Source organism: Malaya genurostris, chromosome 1 (genome assembly GCF_030247185.1).
Source record: "Malaya genurostris strain Urasoe2022 chromosome 1, Malgen_1.1, whole genome shotgun sequence".
NCBI lineage: Eukaryota > Metazoa > Arthropoda > Insecta > Diptera > Culicidae > Malaya > Malaya genurostris.
Genome location: NC_080570.1, coordinates 165,257,003 through 165,276,785, shown reverse-complemented (window position 1 = coordinate 165,276,785; position 19,783 = coordinate 165,257,003). Strand labels below are relative to the sequence as shown.

The window sequence follows — 19,783 nt, the reverse complement described above, 5'->3', positions numbered from 1 at the left end:
TTAAGATTGACATAACATGTTGTGGAAAGTAACTGAATTTTCTATACTATACAGAAAAACCTGTTCTAATCCACCTAGTGGTGTAATGATGCCTTTCTCATGTACATATAATATTGTGGTATTCTATTAAAAAAATTTCTCTTCGATTTTTGAAAGAAACCAAGAGATTGTTTGTGCATTAATTAGTATAACATACAGAATAAAACAGTGCTTTGATGACCTTAAGAAAACGAAGTGGGTTCACTATTATATGCACTTCCGGCACCGGAACCCGAGAACCGGTATAATCAAAGTCGGTTCGTACGGCCACCAACTAACATGAGACACAAACTCTACTAGTACGCATTCTAAATTACGATTTAAATGTTTGTTGCATCCAAAAATATGCAGTAATTTTTGGTAGGACCATAAGACCTTTCAATTGACCCTGAGATTGGGAATAACGGTTTAGAGTCCAGTTTATAACATTTCTTACGGTTTTTGTTCCACTTTACCCTATAATTCCGGAACTGGGAGTCGGATCCAGATGAAATTCAGGAATTCCGTATGGGACCGGAAGACCTTTCATTTGTTCTAAGTTTGTGGAAATCGGTCAAACCATCGCTGAGAAAAGTGAGTGAGATCCATTTTTGTATATATGACCACTATTTTCGGTACTTCCGAAACCGGATACCGGGAACCAGGATAGCCGGAATCGGTTTGTTTAGTTTCCTACTGATAATGACTATCGATTTGTGTAGTTTTGAGACCAGTTTAGAAAATTTTTCACGTTTTTTGTTTCGCCGGTTTAAGTGACGGTGTACAATATTGAACACACTTTACCCTATAACTCCGGAACCGGACGTGGGATCCAAATGAAATTCAGGAATTCCGTATGGGACCACGAGACTTTTCATTTGAATCTAAGTCGGTTCAGCCATCTTCGAGAAAACCTAGTGAGATTATTTTAAACATACACGCACACAAACAGACATTGCTCAGCTCGATGAACTGAGTCGAATGGTATATGACAATTTTCACTAGTCGGTTTTTCAAGTGATTGCATAAACTTTCTATATGAGAAAGGCAAAAAACATGAAAATACATCATCATAACGCAAATCTAAATAGGATAACGGCTCCCTATTTCATCTCATGATGTTACATATAAAAAACCTAGTTTAACTAAAATCACTGTAATTATTTCATATTTCTGCTTAGTTCGCCTTGCTCAGCCTTGAGAATTGATTCACATTCGCTGGAATTAATTTCAAAGGTTCAACAAATAGATCATATAACTTGACGAGAATCGATACGTTTTGAAGACCACAGGATCATTTTGCATACCTAAGGTATGACTACACGGGGGTGAATGTAGCAAGTGTCTTTAAATAGGGGGGTGTAATGTTTGTAACGCCATAACTCCGAAAGTACCGTATGAATTGCTATCGAACCTGGCACATATGCTTCTTGCTCTTCAGAGGTAGTTATAAGAATATTTTTATAGGGGAGGGAGCGTAGCAAGTGTTATCAACAGGGGGGGTTATGAAAAAATTCATATAACTTGACGAAAATCGATATTTTTTTAAGACCTTAAAAACATTTCGCATACCTTTTATATGATTATATGGGGGATGGATGTAGGGATGTAGGATGAAGGGGGTGTATTGTTTGAAGTGGCATAACTCCGACATTATTTAACGGATTGCTATCAAACTTGGCACATATTCTTCTTGCTCTTTAGAGATGGTTATAATTTTTTTTTGGGAGTAAGGGAGCGTAGCAAGTGTCCTTAACAAAGGGGTTATTTAAAAAACATTATCTAATTTGACGAGAATCGGTACTTTTGAAGACGAATTACTTTATGCGAATCATGAATATCATACCTGAAGGAGAAATCGTTGCATGTAAGAACCATTAGTTGTGAGATCTGCTGTTTTGTACACTGGCTTTAACGATAAGAAGAATACTGGTATAATCACTCCTCATGTTCACTCCACTAGAACAGAATATTGATTCTCAGGACTGAATACTAAGCAAAACGAGGTGGTGGCTCGACGAATGAGAGGCCTTTTGATACAATTCTTGAACGAATCCAGCGTTCATATCAAAGTTAATGGACACAATATTTACTAAAAGGGCAATTTGGACTTTCGAATGTCCAAGTATTTTTCATTTTATCGCTAATTCATTAATCGAAAATTGATCCTGTCATTATCCTGCTACGAACATTCATCAAACACGACTAAGTAATATCACTAGCGGTGAAGCAGGTTATGGACAACCGTTCAAAACCAATTTATTACTTTCGATAATCCCTAAGGATTTGCTATTAAATTTTTAAACGTCTTCAGTACAAGTAAGTCTTTACATGTAATGACAAACAACGATCCCCGAGGGCTGCTTTTGGAAAATTGTGGGATCAATTTAAAGTATTTATCGTGGTCATCTCTTTTCCATCCATCTGTTTATTTGTTTATTTGTTTATTTAGGAGCAAGGGAAAAGCCTGCTGGAGCTGAGATTTTTTATTCTCCTTCTCCAGCAGGCATAAAACCTTCTCATCTTTTGTATCAACAGATAACATTTGTCCAAATGATCTTAGATTACCCTTATTTAAACTACAAAGCTAACTAACAACTATTGATATCGTCTAATTATCTTAATAAAACTAGCGGGAAAAGATTCGAAGAAAACGGGTTTTAATTGAGTTACGAGATAAATTGAAATCAAATTCATCAGAGCAAGTATTAAATACGCGAATAATACTCGAAAACGGTTCATTAAAGCCATAGTTAGTTCTAGCTGTTATAGGAGATCTGAACAATCAATTCGAGATTGGATGAGGTCCGCGACGAAAACAGCTTTCAGTGTACCATCCTACATCGATTTTCGTAGCTTGGGAGATTCAATGGATCTCTCCAGGGCAGACGACGCAAAGCAAAACGAATGAATTTGCGCTGAACAGCTTCAATGCACAGCTTATCAGTTTGATAATATGGTGCCCAAACAACAACAGCATACTCCAGTGTAGAACAATATAACGATTTCAGGCAGTATATGCTATTGAAATTTTTTGAGATGCGAAAGATGAAACATCTTTAATGCCTTAGAGAGGGTATATTCTATGTGATCTTTGAAACTAAGTTTTGAATCCAATAACACTCCTAGATCCTTAATTGATGTCTCCCGTTTTAGTACAGCTTGCGAAATAGTGTAATCATACATGGTCGTGGTTCGTTTACGAAGGAAGGAGATAACAGAGCATTTAGAGGCCATTCTGTTGACGTTGCACCAGTTAGAAAATACATCCAACTGTGACTGCAAGAAATCAGAGTCTTTCAGATCTTTGATGAGATGAAACAGCTTGAAATCGTCGACGAATGATAGCTTCATACATAGCAATGCGAAATTCAGATCATTTAGGTATAGCAGAAATATGAATAGTTCTAGATGGCTTCCCTGAGGAACGCCAGAGCTCACGATGAATGATGGAGTAACGCAGTCGCAAATTTTCACGGTCGTACTACGACCAGTCAGATATGATTCAATCCAATCCATCATCCCATATGTCAAATCTTTAGTTTGAGAGAGATCTACAATCTCTGTACAATACACTGACTCGAAGGATGAGATGGCAAACGGTGCATTTGTTTAGTTTTTGCGTAACAAAAGTAGCTTGAACGATTGAGTTCCAAACAATCTTTTTTAACAATAATTTATTCTCACATGAATGTTAAGCCTGACTTTTCGGATGAAATATCAGCTTTGATCAATGTTTCACAAACGTTTGATTCGTTTGATTACGACAACATTCCATATCTATTGCCTTTCGCGTGTTAAATTAAAGGTTCCTTTTTTTGCGGGTTTACTTATAGAAGATACGTAAATCTTTATATCGCAATAATTTCTGCAAGAGGAAGTCCATGTAGGAATGTGTTTGTTGCTAATCAAATGTGTCAGTGGAAGTAAGCTGAAACTAAAATAATTTTACTCGAGTAGTTTTAAATATTTTTTTTGCACTTCACTAAGTTCATATGAAGTTAGCGAAGCCCCCGTCCCAAAAATGCTTCAAAACAAATCGAAGCCCAGTGGATAATTTGTTGCTAATTAGTTACGCTAATTAATTTTACTATTACATCTTTGGAAAATTCTGTAGAGAAAGGTAAAGACTGTCCCAGAAAGTATGGACGCACTTTGATTTCGCTGTAAATAATTCACAAGTGTTAAAATTTTATTCGATGTACTGATAATATTAGACTACAACAACAGAATATTATTCTCAACATTTGCTACTTAGCCACTGTAGACTGGCTGGCGCACCTTCTTGCGAACGTTCCTCATTAAATTCCGTACAGACTTCTTGGCGACAAGTTTTGACATTTTTTTTCCAATCTTTTTCGAACTGTTGACTGGTTTCGGCTGCCGAGACATGTTTCCTAAGATGTGTCTTCGTTAATGCCTAAAATTCCTCAATTGGTCGAAGTTGTGGGCAATTTGGTGGATTCATGTCTTTTGGGATGAAAGTGACATTTTTGGTAGTACACCATTTTACCGTTGATTTCGAGTAGTGGCAAGAAGCAAGATCTTTCCAGAAGACAACAGGATCCTTGTGGCTTCGAATCATGGGTAGAAGTCGTTTTTGTAAACATTCCTTGATGTATACTTCGCTGTTCATTGAAGCAGTGGTGATGAAGGGTTTCAAAATCTTACCGCAGCTACAAATTGCTTGCCAGACCATAGCTTTCTTACCAAACTTTTCGACTTCAATCGATGTCTCGGATTGGTTTAACACTTGCCCTTCTCGCACCGTATAATATTGTGGTCCCGGCAAGGATTTGTAATCGAGTTTCACGTAGGTTTCGTCGTCAATGATTATGCAGTTCAAATTTCCAGCAAGTATCGTATTGTACAGCTTTCGAACCCTCGGCCTGATCGATGCTTCTTGTTTCGGACTATGTTTTGGTTGTTTCTGCTTCTTATAGGTTCGAAGCATCAAACGTTCTTCAGCATGAAGAACATTTGACTTCGAAGAGCCCACTTTTTTGCCACATCCCGAACTGAAACCTCCTTTTTTTGCTCGATCGCCTTCAGTATACGTTTATCCAACTGAGGGTTAGCAGGACCTTTTTTCGACCCGTTTTCGGTTTATCCTCAAAGGTGTTATCCTCACCGGACTTCCTGATTGCATTTCGCACGGCTTTTTCACTTACTCCTTCCATTTTTGCTATCTTTCTCAGTGACAGTCCGCGTTCTGTGCACCATTTGTACACAATTTTTCGCCGTTGTTCTGCTGAAAGTCCACGCATTTCGAAACAAACTAATGAAAACAAATAAACAACTGCACAAGTGGTTAGAGAAGAGTGCAAACAACAGGACACAGCCATAAAAATTGACAGATTCTGAACCATTGCGAAATGGCAGCGGTTTTTGGTTGCGTCCATACTTTCTGGGACAGTCTTTACAATCACTATTTGGCATGTGGAAAAAATATTGTTGTTCATATTGATATTCAAGAATGCAAGACTTGAAATTGTCAATTGAATAATAACTTAAAAACGAAAAGTTTCAAACTCTTTTATATATTATGTATTAAAAACTGAAGCTTTTAGTAAAAGATATAAAAAATTATAGTTCTCTTTGTCTATAAACTGTATCATTCGCGCAGGAAAAAATATTGTTGTTGATATAGTGACAATAACAAATCTGCGAATTCCACAGTAAAATTTATGATGTTATGAGTAATATGCGAAAGGCATCATTACACCACTAAATGACGATTTTCAAAATTAAAACACACTTCTATCCGTAGTTCCGGAACCGGAAGTCGGGTCCGGATTAAATTCAATAGTAACATATGAAATCATACAACCTATCATTTGAACCTAATTTTATGAAAATTGGTTCTGAAAATGAACAGAAATGAAAGAAACTTGCGTTACACACTTTAAACGTCATTCTCTAAGGTTAAATGAACAACTCTAACCTACCTGTAATAGTACTAGTCTTTACACACTTAGAAAAAAAAATTGAAAATTTACGTCTTTAAAGATGAACATAAAAGGAGTGTCGTAATTCACTTGAATTTACAACACAAAGCAAAGTAAAAATGAGTCAATTCACAGCTAATTTATCTGAAGTCTACATCGAAATAGACATAATATTTATTTTTACATGTTAAAAGATGCATGCTTGAATTTACCTCGAGTGTAAGTTTTCCTTTTTTTTGTAAGAGTGTATGGTTCGACTAAGGTCATCGATTGATTTTATCATTCAAATCGATTGAATTGGATCTAATTTTGAATACCACTATAGCAGAATTAGTAAAGTAAACCAATGTTTCGTTTCCAACAGAAAATCGGTAAATTAGCAGCTTATCAAATGGGTTAAGCGAAAATAAAACCACTTCCATTGTTGGTGTAGTTGAAAACCCGATAAGAAAAGCAGCTCGCCTCGCACCCTTGCAGCTCCAACAGCCCACCCCAGCTGTCACCGTTTCGAGAATGACACGTTTTTTGTTTTGTTTGTACTTTCGTCAATTTAACTACCTACCGAAGCATGGTGGGGCGGTTTATCAGTCAGTCGATATGCGTGCGCTTTTTTTTTTGTATTCTTCTTCAAACGGAACGGATTGATGGATGTGAAATCGGTGAGGTTTCTCTATGCCGGGATAGCATATTCAGTTAGTTACGATAGACACAATGTGCTATCAGTGCGATGTTTAGATAAGGTGCGGTCACGGCGTGCACTTCGAAAAGCCGGTCTCCCAACCGCCGTTCGGCAATCAGTTCGATTAGTCGAGTTAACCGAATGACTCGCACGGAATTCTGTTCTGTACTTAGACTAGACTAATAGTGCGATTGCTATTCTGGCAGAACTCGTACCTAGTGAATGAGTCATAATTGTCGCGTCGTAGTTAGTGACGTTGACGAACGTCGATCGCAATTACGAAAAGAATAATGTGATTCAATCAAATTCAGTTTGTTACGGAAAATCGTTGACAGCAGCGCCATTTCTTGCCAGGCACAGCACACTATGATTAGAAGAACAAAACGCGCTCGACTCATTCTCTGTGTATCGATTGGAAGTCTCTCTCTGCTGCTGCTGTTGGTTGTCCTGTTCGTACACACGCAGTGCCTTCGACCGTCCATCAGCTATTACCGGATTCTAGAGGACAGCATACGGAATCACCACCCGGATGATCGCTCCAAGTATATTCTGTTGTACACAAATTTCTTCGGCAATCGGAACTGGAACCTGCAAGCGGAAACCGTCGGTCCCGACTTCTTCAGATCGATCCAATGCCCGGTGACGGACTGTGTCCTAACCAACAACCGCGAACTGTTGGCCAGTATCAGCGACTATGACGCACTGCTGTTTCACATCGCGGAAGCATGGACTTACTCACTGTTCGAGAAGGTACCGAAGATTCGTTCCCCCCGCCAGATTTACATAGCGGCCAACATGGAATCGCCGGCCCACACCAAACACCTACTGGAGGGTGATCATGACTTCTTCAACTGGACCATGACGTACCGGTTGGATTCGGACATCATCTGGAATTACAACAACTTTGTCGATATCGAATCCGGTGACATAGTAGGCCCTGCCGAGAGACCCCAGTGGCGTACCGGTTGGGAGGATTACTACAACGAAACACTGTACGAGCTGGCACTGGGAAAAACGAAAATGGCCGTTCAATTTGTGTCCCACTGTGGAGCCCACTCCCGGCGGGACGAGTTGGTGCAGGAAATTCAACGGCTGATGGAGGTGGACGTGTACGGAAAGTGCGGCACGTTGGAGTAAGTTGACTCATTCTGTTCGATTACGATTACGACAGTATAATGCGATAATCATCAGTGGCAGTAGGCGGGGCGTGGCACGATGCTAAGATACGTTTATCTTTCTCATAAAGAAAAACTGTGCAATCACGGCGAAATCCGTCTTTTTCCTACTGAGACTCGGAGATCCGTAAATGTCTGTGTGTTTGACTTGTCTGTGATTTTGACGTAAATGTCTGTGTGTCTAACTTTAGCATGGGATGCCTTCAACGCAGCAACATAATTTTTTTCTCCAAAGTACGGTGATTTCCGATAATCGATATGCACTGGGGAATTTATTCCGTGCAAGCACAATATTCTCTAATTCTCATTTTTGAAAATCCACGTTGGGATAGTTTTTATGCCTTCATTCTTTCTAGACAAATAACCAGAATATTTCCGTTCATCGTGCCAAAACTAGTCTTCGAATTGAAAACGAAATAATAACCCTCTATTTGAAATCAACAGTTGTTTAGCCTTGGTTGCCAGTTTAAATCTTTTTTCCAAAGATTTCAATTTGACATTACAAGTTACAATTCACGATACAGTTTTGATCAGCCCCCTGCTATGACGTCATGAAACTGTGGCCAGCATCATTCTGCAAAAACCAAAACAATGAAGAAGAATGGCTAACAAAAATCTGGATATTACAAACTACTTGTTTATTCAGTACACTTTAAAGCACTTCCCCGCAAATTATCGATCAGAATATCATCACTACGATAAGGAAATTAAGATTTTACTCGAATTGAAATGCTCGAATGTTTGTTTACCGTACTTTGAGCGCTCTGATTGCCCACCAAATGCCCAAGATGTTGGCCACGCTAGCACTTGCTGCAGCGCCCTATCCTTGCCACCGGGCTGGTTTTGATAGACTAGGTCGTTTCGTTGGCCTTTCTCTTGCCATTTAAATAGTCTCATTGGAACATTTGTAACTTTCTATCCACGACCATTTATATTGTGAGCTCATCAAATAATCTAATATTAAACTTAAAACGAGTTTAAAGCTTCCAAAATCGATTTGGGTATCTGCGAAAAATTTTGACGCATTAAAAAACACTGAGATTTGTCGGTTCTCGTCACATATGAAATTGCATCAGCCGAACCGGAAACGATCACAAAAAACCCTTCAAAAATTAAATGACATTGTTAGTTTTCAAATAGGCCTAAGTCTATCGAAATTCGTAGGGACATCATCGAGAAAATTTAACCGGTTAGGCGGTTACGTCACTTATTCCATTATGTCTTCGGAACCAGAAGCGACAGCCATTCAATCTTTGAATTTGATAATGAATGACTCATCGCACAAACAAGCCTAAGCATGTAGAGTTCAGTTTAGAGAGTAACTCCGAGAAATTTATAGAAGAAAAAAGTGCGTTTTTTCAGTTATGTCACTTGACAACCAATTGATCTTCTCAAACTTGATGAATGACCCAATAGTAGCTTTCAATCGAGCCTTGGCTTATTAGAATCGAAAAAGCTCTGAAAAAATTGAGCGGTGAAAAACAACGCGTTATGTCGGTTACGTCACATATATCATTATATCTTCGGAACCAGAACTGGCAGCCTTTTTACTTTCCTTTTTTTTTCTCTCGTCTTTCTGTTTCCCTTCTTTTGTTCTTACACTCGTCATCTTTGTTCATTACTTTTTCTCATTTACTACTTTTTTCTATCTGTTTTCTTACTTACTTCGATCCTACTTTCTTCTTTCCCATTTTCTTTTATCTTACTCTCTTCTTCCTTCTTTTGTTTCTACTTTTGTTTTGTTTTCTCTTTCCTGCTATTTTCTTTCTTATTTCAAACTTATTTAATTCTTTCATCCTACCTTCTTTAGTTAAGAAAGAAAACTTTTTCCTTTCTTTCTTATATTTTATTATTTTTTTTGTTTTCATTATTCTTCCTCAATATTTTTAATTCCTGTTTTCTTGTCTTCTCTGTATAACTTTATTTTTTCTGCTTATTTCATCTATTCGCCTTCTTTCTTCCTTTTGCTTCCCTACATTCTTTTTTACTTTACTCCTTTATTCTTCTTTCATACTTTGGTCTTTTTTCTCCTAATTTCCGATTTTTTCTCCCACTTTCTTTTTGATTTTTCCCAACGTTTTTCTATCTGTTTTCCTACATTTTTCTTTCTTCTTTCTTACATTCTTCAATCTTATTCCTTACTTTCTTTTTCATTATTTGATATTTTCTTCTTTACTTTTCTACTTACTTTTTTCCTATTTTCTCCCTCTTTTTCCGTCTGGAATTTTTTTCTTTCCTTTCTTCTAATATTTTCTTCTTCCTTTTCTTTCTCTATTTTCTTTTGTCTTTCTGTTTTCCTTTTTGTACAGATGTCATCTTTATTCCTTTCTTTTTCCTTATTTACTACTTTGTCCTCTCTTTTTGCTTACTTAGGTCTTATTTTCTTCCCTCTCATTTTCTTCTTTCTTACTCTCTTCTTCCGCTTTACTATTTTTTCTGAAAAAAATTCTTTCCTTCCTTCTTTTGTTACTCTGTATTTCATACTTCATCCATTTTTACTTTCACATTTCGTTTTTTCTCCTATTTTCTGTTTTAGTTTTCCTTCTTTCTTATTTTGCTATTCTTATTTTTTTGTTTTATTTTTCTTTCCCACTCTTGTTTTTACTTTCATTAATTTTTACTGTTATTCGTCCTTCCTACATTCTTTTTTCTTATTTCCTACTAGTTTTAATTCTTTCATCGTATTTTTTTTCCTGACATTTTTTTTCTCCTGCTTTTAAGAAATTAAGAAAGAAAACTTCTTTTCGACTTTCTGCTTTCCTACATTCTTAATTCTTCTTCTTTCATTCTTATTTTCTACGTTCTTCTGTTATGGTTTCATTCTTCCTCTAATATGTTCTTATTCCCTGCTTTCTTGTCTTTTATATTTTACCTTCTTTTTTCTGCTTATTCCTTCTTCTCGCCTTCCTTCTTCATTTTTTCTCTCCTAATTATTTTGTTCTATTCCTGCATTCTTCTTTCATACTTTGGTATTTCTGCTTCTACGTTTTTCATCCTCTCGACTACGATTTCTTTCTTCTCTTTTACATTCTTTTTGATTTTTCCCTACTTCTTTCTTTCTGCTTTCCTATCTTTTTTTCTTTTTTCTTTCTTAAATTTTTCATCCTTAATTTCCTTTTCATTATTTGATACTATGTTCTTTTTTCCTACTTACTTCTTTTCTATTTTCTACAATATTGTAGCCTATTTTTTACGCCTGGAATTTTTTTTTCTTGTCTTCTTTCTTCTCTATTCCCTTCCCTTTCTTTCCTTCTTTGTTCTTTTGTCTCTCTGTTTTCATTCCAATTTTCTTACATTCTTTATCCTTGCATCCTTGTTTTTTTCTTATTTAGTTCTTTGTTCTTTATTTTTCCTTACGTACTTCTTTCCTACTATCTTCTTTCCCATTTTTTCTTCTCTAATTCTTCTTCTGATTTGCTTTGTTCCTGGAAAAAAATCTTTCCTTCTTCCTTCTTTTGTTCCTCTTATATTCATATTCAAATTTCATATTGATACTCTATTATTTTTACTCTCTCATTTTGTTTTTTTTTCTTTCTTATTTTCTGCTTTGGTTTTTCTTCTTCCTTACTTTCATCTTTGTTACCTAAAATTTTTCCTACCAAATACTTTCTCACACTACTTTTTTATTTTTTCTTTCTTAATTCTATTTTGATCTATTTTCCTTTTTTTCGTATTTCTTACTTTTGTCTTTCCACTTAGTTTTTCTCTACTACATTCGTTTTGATTTTTTCCTACTTTGTAGTTTTCAAACAAGCCGAAATAGTAGTTAAAAATACTGCATCGAAACTAACTTCAATATCTCAGTTACCATAGGACATGGACATCATAGTTTCAGAATTCGGTTTTAGAGTTTAACTCCGGAATATTCAAAGTTTCGATTTCCTCACGTTTCGCCTTCGGTTTATCAGGGCTTAAAGCGGTTGAAATTCAACTAATTCTAAGGCGAAACGTGAAGAATTCGAAATAAAATATGTTTTTTTCACAAACCGCCAAAAAAAACCCAAATGCCCAGGTTGAAAAGTTAAAACTAAGTCTCTGGAACTTAGTCCTGATTATAGAACCTGGAACTAGTTTTTTGACTAGATTTTTAGAACTGAATTTAGAGCCTTAATTTAAGTTCAGAATTAATATTCAGAACTCTGAGTCGGGAATTCAATTTCAGAATACTGTAGGTATGAATTCATGGAACAAAATTTCAGATCTGAATCAGAATCAGAACTAATTGGCGCAAGTGGCACGTTCTCCTAGTTATTTGGAGAACTCCGAAACAGAATTTTAGGAGTGTATTCAGAACCATATTTTAATTCCTGAACTCAGTTATAGAACTTACTTTTTGAATTCAGTCACAGAATTTAATTGCTAGTTTAATTTTCAGAATTTATTTCAAGAATTCAATAGAATTCGGAACCTACATGCTGGAATTCAATTCATAACTTTTCAAACTGAATTCGGAGCCTGTCCCAGTTTTTGAATTTAGTTCTTCTAGTCAGTTCTAGTTCCTGACTGGCAAGCACAGACTAGCAGACATGACAGTATGAGTAAATTCTTATAAAAATAATTTTTCGTGATGCACTAGTTCCACCTATATTGTACTGCGCGAACTATTTACTATCGGTACAGCCCTTGTGTTATGTAAAAGTTTTTTTTACTAGTTGGTACCCCCTCGTTTGTCATCACCGATCAGCTGCTTGCAGGGATGCCTGATTTCATCATAATATTTGAAAATGAAAAATTAAGTAGCGGCTGACCAGAAGTAAGTAAATATTGTAACAAAACGGGTTCAATATTGTATTGCGTTGAAGGATGAGAAGTAGGCACAATTCTGTATATAGTTTTTGCAATATGTATTAAATCTGTATTCTGCATGAACTTCGCATGGACGTATACAAATCAATACATTACAGGTAATTTTGTATGAATGGCAACTCTGTTGGTAAATGAAAAAAATAAACACATTCTAGATGACGGACAGGATGTTTTTTATAGGGTAACGTGGCGCCATCATGCCATATGCGAGTACTGTCCAAACTAAAGGAATATTCGAAATGACCGTTAAAATGATTGAAGAATCTAATTTGAGTGTCCTGTCTGTTAGTCTGTGTGGCAAGTTTCAGGTTCTCAGACCTGTTCGCTTCAAAATTACATAAAGCACATGCTATGTTGCTCAGCCGGTAAAACATAACTAGAATAACTGAAATGGGAAGTCTTATTACACCCGCCGTTTAGCCCAGACATTACTCCTTCCGATTACTACTTTTTCCGGTCAATGCCAATTATGATAAAGCCAAAAAATGGTTCGATTCGTGGATTGCGGCCAAAAGGATCGAATTTTCCTTGAAATTTCCAAAAAGATGGGAAAAAGCAGTGGCTAGCAATGGACAATAGTTTAAATATTGAATTTGTAGCCAGGTTTTGTCGATGAAGTATCAAATTTAGAAAAAAATAGGTTGAGTAGATTTTCCTGGGACATTTCTGTTCCAGTTTGAATTTCCGAAATCTAGTAATGGTGTAGTAACAATCAAATTCTACCAATCTTGGCACAGGCTAAATCTTGACAATGGCACTCCATACTAAAGTAACGAATATCCACATCAAAGGTAAATTGCATCGAGAAACATACGGGAATTGTTTCTATAGCAACCGGATATCAACCATTAATTTTTTAAAATTCTTATTACGTTCACGATTCACCACAGCCTACTTGGGTTTGAGGTTAAATCATCTATAATCCAAAATGAAAACAAATCCCTTTCCTATTTGATTAATAACTGATCGGTGAATATCTTGGTTCTTCTTTCAGATGCCCTCGGGGTTCGCCACGCTGTGCTCAGATGCTAACCGGTGAGTACCGTTTCTATTTCGCATTCGAAAACAGTCTCTGCCGGGACTACATCACCGAGAAGATGTACAACTCGATGGAAAGCTACATTATTCCGGTGGTGTTCGGCGGGGCGGACTATGCCAAGTTTGCTCCGCCTCGGTCCTACGTCGATGTCCAGCAGTTCGGAACAGTGCGCAAACTGGTCGACTATCTGGACTACCTGGCGACCAACCCCCGCGAGTATATCAAGTATTTTTGGTGGAAGGAACATTACCGGATCAGTGGCGATCAACCGTTCTGTCAGCTTTGTCGGAAGCTGCACGAGATCGGTGCGCGGGAACGAACGCAGTATTACCGGAACATCAAACAGTGGTGGTTCGATGGGTCATGTCAGAAAGATGCCAAAATAAAATTCTAACACAGTACACTTTCAACAGGTATTAACAAAAAAAAACTTTTATTATTCTTGGAATGGGTCTTTTTTGATGTACTTGTCCAGCTGTTCGTCGCTGGCCGGATCCACTTCGGACAGCTGGGAAAAACCTTCCTCATCGACAAAGCAAATTTCATGTCCATCCGGATCGGCCAAAATCGTGACACGAACCGTTGCTTTTCCGGGTGTATCCAAAGAAATGAGCGGTGTTAAAATTACGTTTTTCGATTGCTTGATCACTTCTTCTATCTTCGGTTGTAAATCCAGTGGCACTGCGAAAGCAATGCGTCCATAGGCCTTAGCGCGATCCAACGGAGCTTGAATTTTTCTCAGCTCCAAGACGAATCCATTTTCCTGATAGGTCAACTCCACCGAACGATCGTCTTTAGCAAGTTGTTTCATCTGCAGCGTGTCTTGCCAGTATCGAACGGACCGTTCCAGATCGGTACAGTTCAAAGTCACTTTTTTCACCGGATCCTGATCCGCCCCCTTGCTTTCATTGAATACGAAAAATTTGTACCCGTCCGGAGACACCAGCAAAAAGTGATCATCTTCCCGTACCATCGGATAGTTCTGTTTCGTGGCTCGCTCGATTACCTCCGCCGACCGGATGGTGACACCCCCGAAGTCGTTGCCCAAAGTATACTCCTTGACACCGTAGTTGTAGGTCAACTCGATCACAAAATGATCCGACTCCGGTCCGTAACCGATCATGGTTTTACTCCAGCGATTATCGTAGGGGCTGTAAAAAAATAATTGCTGTTTAGTCAGGAGAATAACTTGGGAAAAGTGCCACATGATGACGAGTCTAGACCTACTCCCTTTAATAGCGATTTTTTTCTCACGATTACTACAGGTATAGAATTGTCTATTGACTATGATGCTTAACAATCGATGTAACCTCGGAACATTAGTTTAACTTAATTATAGCAGGCACTTGGCTTACCCGTTACAAGCGGCGTCACATCCTTGAGTAAATTCTTCATGTCGCAAAACCTAATGAAAATACAAACAGTAAGTAAGTCGACAGTGATTAGACTTATAGAATAAAACATCTCCGGCAGCGCCGCCGGTTGGCCTTCAAAATTGCAATCATTCGCTTCAATAGGTGGGTATCGGGATCGGAAAGCGATTAGTCATTCTGAATAATTAGTAGCAACATTCTTTTACCTTCATGCCGAGAATTTCCCGAAAAAAATGCGCATTTTTCGCTCGATTTCCGATTTTAAACACATAGTGTAGGGCTCGAGCTGAAATCATCGTGCGACAAAAATTCGGAAAATATTATTTCAAAACAAGAATCTACGTCGTTTTGAACGATAGGCAGCAGCAAATTACACAACAACCGTTCCAATAGGAATACTGAATGACACTACCACGCATCGCTTTGAACGTCTTATTGGAATCGCATTCTGTTATCTTTCACAGCTGATCGTCTTGATTTTGTTTATGTGTACCGAGTGCACGGTTATCGAAGAAAAGTCAATTCACGATTGTTTGCACTAACTCTCCAAATATCACAGACAATTGGCACATTGACGTTGAAATGAAATGCAAAGGGGCTGCTCGTTTAGAAATGATACTTTTAGCTAGAGCTGTCAAATTTTAATTTAGTTCTTGTTTTTAACGATTTATGATAAAAACGGGAAATTCAATTGAACAATCATACACGCAGAAAATTTTATTTTATAGTTTACTATATTACACTTTGAATTCAAATATATTTTATTTTGAGTCAGCGCTTATTTTCATTTGATTCAAATACATATGATATTTACCTCAAAGCAAATATTTCCCACGCGCACAGAAATAAATAAAATGAGCATTACATTCAAATATATTGTGCTTTGAATTCAAATGTACTTCATTTCCACCTGAATTTCATTTCACTTAGAATCAAATGCAATTGTCATTTGATTCAAAGCAAATTTGTTTTGTTTCTACAATCAGGCTTTCGTGCGGCTGTGTGTACACACAGACTAACAGACAGGACACTCAAATTAGATTCTTCAATCATTTTAACGGTCATTTCGAATATTCCTTTATTTGGGACAGTACTCGCATGTGTCATGATGGCGCCACGTTACCCTATCAAAAACATCCTGTCTGTCATCTAGACTGTGTTTATTTTTTTTCATTTACCAACAGAGTGGCCATTCATACAGAATTACCTGTAATGTATTGATTTGTATACGTCTATGCGAATTTCATGCAGGATGCAGATTTAATACATATTGCCAAAACTATTTACATAATTGTGCCTACTTCTCCTCCTCCAACGCAAGACAAAATAGAACCCATTTTGTTACATTATTTACTTGCTTCTGGTCTGCCGCCACTTAATTTCGGGTGAAAACTACCAACACAATAAAAAATAGTCTAGATGAACAACGTTGAGTCAAATAAATGGTTACCTTCAAACATCGCGAAAAAGTTTAATATATTATCAACGTAATCCAATAATTTATTGTGACGATTCATTTTCAAATATTTTGATGGAATCAGGCATCCCTGCAAGCAGCTGATCGGTGTTGACAAACGAGGGGAAACCAACTAGTAAAAAAACTTTTACATAACACAAGGGGTGTACAGATAGTAAATAGTTCGCGCAGTACAATATAGGTAGAGCTAGTGCATCACGAAAAATTATTTTTTATAAGAATTTACTCATACTGTCATGTCTGTTAGTCTGTGGTGTACATTCAATGATGGATATTTTTTAAATTCAATAAATTGTTATTTAAAAAGAATTTTTCACTAAATATTGCATATTATTTCGTTCAATAATTTCTAAAAGCTCTGCTGTGAAACCGTTCTCTGGAATAAATACAAATGTAAGTTCCCTGTACATACATCATTTATAACCTACCACTCCGATGAAAGCACTCACTATAGCAACGCACAATTATAACGATTTCAATAGTGCTGATAATTTCAATTCGTCAATTGCTTCGAAATGTATTACTTCATCGAACGACGTTATCCGTTTGAATGATGTAACAAAATGAACAACAACAACAGACCATGTTCGATGTACGTTCTACTGTGTCTGACTGGCGTTTTAGAGTGACTACAACAAGATTCAGAGTGGCGAAATGGTAGCGCGTATGCACGGAATGCAATAAGAACGCAGGTTCGAGTTCTGTCTCTGAGCGTATCTTTTTCCAATAAATCATCTTTTCTGTTAGTTTTTAGTTCATTCGGCTTCTCCAATATATGTTTCCGCTCAGTCATTGCAGGTGTCCTATTAGTTTTGTGTCCAACTTAGAAAATTTACAACGTTTTTTTTTGCGAAAACGAATATTAAATGACAGTTTGAAGTCGGATTCGGATATAGTTTACAATGAAATTGTAAATGTCGTCGTAACATGCTCTGAAAAAAATTAGGTGTGATTCATTTAATAGTTTTGGGCCACAGTTTTCAATACTTCCAGAACCAGAAACTTATTTTGTAATCTGATAGCAAGATAAACAAACTAGAGTGATTTGAAAACGGTTTTCAAGGAAATTTTGGTTTCATTTTTTTTATGAAAAAACTTCCATGAAATCAACCGAAAGTATGATCGAAACAACATTCAGAAATTTTGTATTGCGTCTTAAAAAATTTCATTTAAATCTAAGTTTGTGAAAATCAGTTCTGCGATCGCCGAGGAAAGTTAGTGCATAAATATTTTACAGTGATCGCATAAATTTTCTTTACGAGAAAGGCAAAAAGAACGGTTTCAGTGAAATTTTCCATCAATCGGATTATGATCAATAATCTGTCCATCGGAATTTATAATTAGAGCAATTCAAGAAATTAACAGCAGAGAAAGTGGCAAATGCAGGATCGACTTTCTTCAATTTAAATGAAACTTTGCACATGTTGGTGGCAAATGGCATTTGTTTTTGCGTGTTGCGAGACCAATTCGATCCAAGGCTGATTTTTAAATGTATGTATTCTTACATTTACTTTCTAAAAATTGTGGTGTGGCTTCCTCAAATGCGGATAAATATATTATGCCATTTGGTAGCCATCAGTCATGAAACTGTCTTACTTACACATACAATTCGAAACGAAGTCGAAAGGCGTTTTGCCTTTCTCATATAGAAAAGTTATGCAATTATTGTGAAAACCGACTTTTGATCCGAGGCCCGGAGGGCCGAGTGTCATATACCATTCGACTCAGTTCGTCGAGTACGCAATATGTCTGTGTGTGTATGTGTGTATGTAACGTTTTTTTGCACTAACTTTTCTCAGAGATGGCTGAACCGATTTTCACAAACTTAGATTCAAATGAAAGGTCTTGTGGTCCCATACAAAATTCCTGAATATTATTTTAATCCGACTTCCGGTTCCGGAATTATAGGATAAAATGTGCAAAAAATTGTGAAAATAAGTGCACTAACTTTTCTCAGAGATGGCTGAACCGATTTTCACAAACTTAGATTCAAATGAAAGGTCTTGAGGTCCCATAAAAAATTCCTGAATATTATTTGGATACGACTTCCGATTCGGGAGTTATGGGGTAAAATGTGCAAAATATAGAAAATATGTGTTCTAACTTTTCTCATAGATGGCGCGACCGATTTTCACAAACTTAGATTCAAATGAAAGGTCCTGTGGTCCCATGTATAATTCCTGAATTCCATTCGGATCCGACTTCCGGATCCGGAAATATAGGGTAAAGTGTGTTAAAAATTGTATGCCATCACTTAAAATGAGGAAAAACCTTAAAAACAATTCTAAATCGACCTCAAATCTTTTCCAATTGATAGTTTTTATCAGTAGACGGTCAAACAAACCGATTTCGGTTATTCTATTAAGAATCGAAAAAAATCATTTTAAAGAATACCACAGTATTATATATGATAGTATGATTGATTTGAGAAAGGCATCATTACACCACTAGGTGGATTAAAACAGGTTTTTTTAATTAGAAATTTCGGTTAAAATCGGGGTTAAACAAACGTTATATAATAGTTCTGTAAAGGATTTTTGATGAGTTCCATATAATTGCTTACTTTGGCCACCAAATCGACAGGCTCGACAGTCGATCGGAATTAAGTAAGAAAACAGTACTGAATAAGGTTTTGTTAGTTTAACTTCCTGCGCACATTCTATACGTATCATGCGACTTTGACCATGATATTGAATGCTTTTTTTCGATAAAAACTTCTAAAACAAATTCATCAATCTGAAAATCAAAATAGTTGGGATGTAGAAAACAAGACGTTGCCCGTAAAAATAATCCATTTATTTTGCACTTGAAACTATTAAACTATAGGCTCAATATAATTTAGGCGAGGTTTTCTATAGAAATACCATATCTGCTTTCACAATATCTAACAGTGCGCTATAGTTAAACATGAAACGGTACGGAAAAACTTAAGATTTTTTATTGTTAGGATACTTTATTGTGGAAAATTTGTTTGCAATTCATTGAAAAGCTCGCAATAATATTTTGAAATATGTCTCCAAGATCACCGTTAAGTTTTGAATGGTTCGGTAACAATAAAATCTCGGTTAATTTCTCAGAAAACCGTAAGAGCAAGATACACTCTCTCTTTCGATTATTGTGATGTGATTAAAAAGATTTTCTTGGATTTCACAGTTCAGTTTGAAAGTCGAAAATGATAGAAGTGTAAACCGCTTGATAATTAATAGAAGAGAAAGTAAACAAAGAGAAACTGTCACTTGCTCGTACGGCCTTCTGAAAAATCAACCGA

General features: G+C 36.6%; 2 protein-coding genes across 3 annotated transcripts; one reads left to right on the top strand and one right to left on the bottom strand.

Moving 5' to 3' along the window:
* The first annotated feature begins 6,643 nt into the window (after nt 1-6,643).
* Nucleotides 6,644-14,095, top strand: LOC131426667 (alpha-(1,3)-fucosyltransferase C). The gene is made up of 2 exons (XM_058589554.1): nt 6,644-7,778; nt 13,621-14,095. The coding sequence occupies exons 1-2, from the start codon at nt 7,012-7,014 to the stop codon at nt 14,057-14,059; spliced, it is 1,206 nt and encodes a 401-aa protein (XP_058445537.1). The 5' UTR covers nt 6,644-7,011; the 3' UTR covers nt 14,060-14,095.
* Nucleotides 14,070-15,489, bottom strand: LOC131426668 (glyoxalase domain-containing protein 4). Of its 2 annotated transcripts, XM_058589555.1 has the most exons (3): nt 15,245-15,489; nt 15,021-15,070; nt 14,070-14,816 (listed from the first exon to the last, which is right to left on the bottom strand). In XM_058589555.1, the coding sequence occupies exons 1-3, from the start codon at nt 15,332-15,334 to the stop codon at nt 14,102-14,104; spliced, it is 855 nt and encodes a 284-aa protein (XP_058445538.1). In that variant the 5' UTR covers nt 15,335-15,489; the 3' UTR covers nt 14,070-14,101. The 2 variants fall into 2 exon arrangements, with proteins under 2 accessions (XP_058445538.1, XP_058445539.1); XM_058589556.1 differs by lacking the exon at nt 15,245-15,489 and having other exon boundaries at nt 14,893-15,024.
* Nucleotides 15,490-19,783: the final 4,294 nt, after the last annotated feature.

What these genes read in the sequence shown, in the direction of transcription:
- LOC131426667 (XM_058589554.1), top strand. Translation starts at nt 7,012, where the DNA reads ATGATTAGAAGAACAAAACGCGCTCGACTCATTCTCTGTGTATCGATT. An exon ending in GGAAAGTGCGGCACGTTGGA is followed by an intron (nt 7,779 to 13,620) that starts GTAAGTTGACTC and finishes TTCTTCTTTCAG; the next exon opens with ATGCCCTCGGGGTTCGCCAC.
- LOC131426668 (XM_058589555.1), bottom strand. Translation starts at nt 15,334, where the DNA reads ATGATTTCAGCTCGAGCCCTACACTATGTGTTTAAAATCGGAAATCGA. An exon ending in GGGAAATTCTCGGCATGAAG is followed by an intron (nt 15,071 to 15,244) that starts GTAAAAGAATGT and finishes TATTTTCATTAG; the next exon opens with GTTTTGCGACATGAAGAATT. An exon ending in TGTGACGCCGCTTGTAACGG is followed by an intron (nt 14,817 to 15,020) that starts GTAAGCCAAGTG and finishes ATTTTTTTACAG; the next exon opens with CCCCTACGATAATCGCTGGA.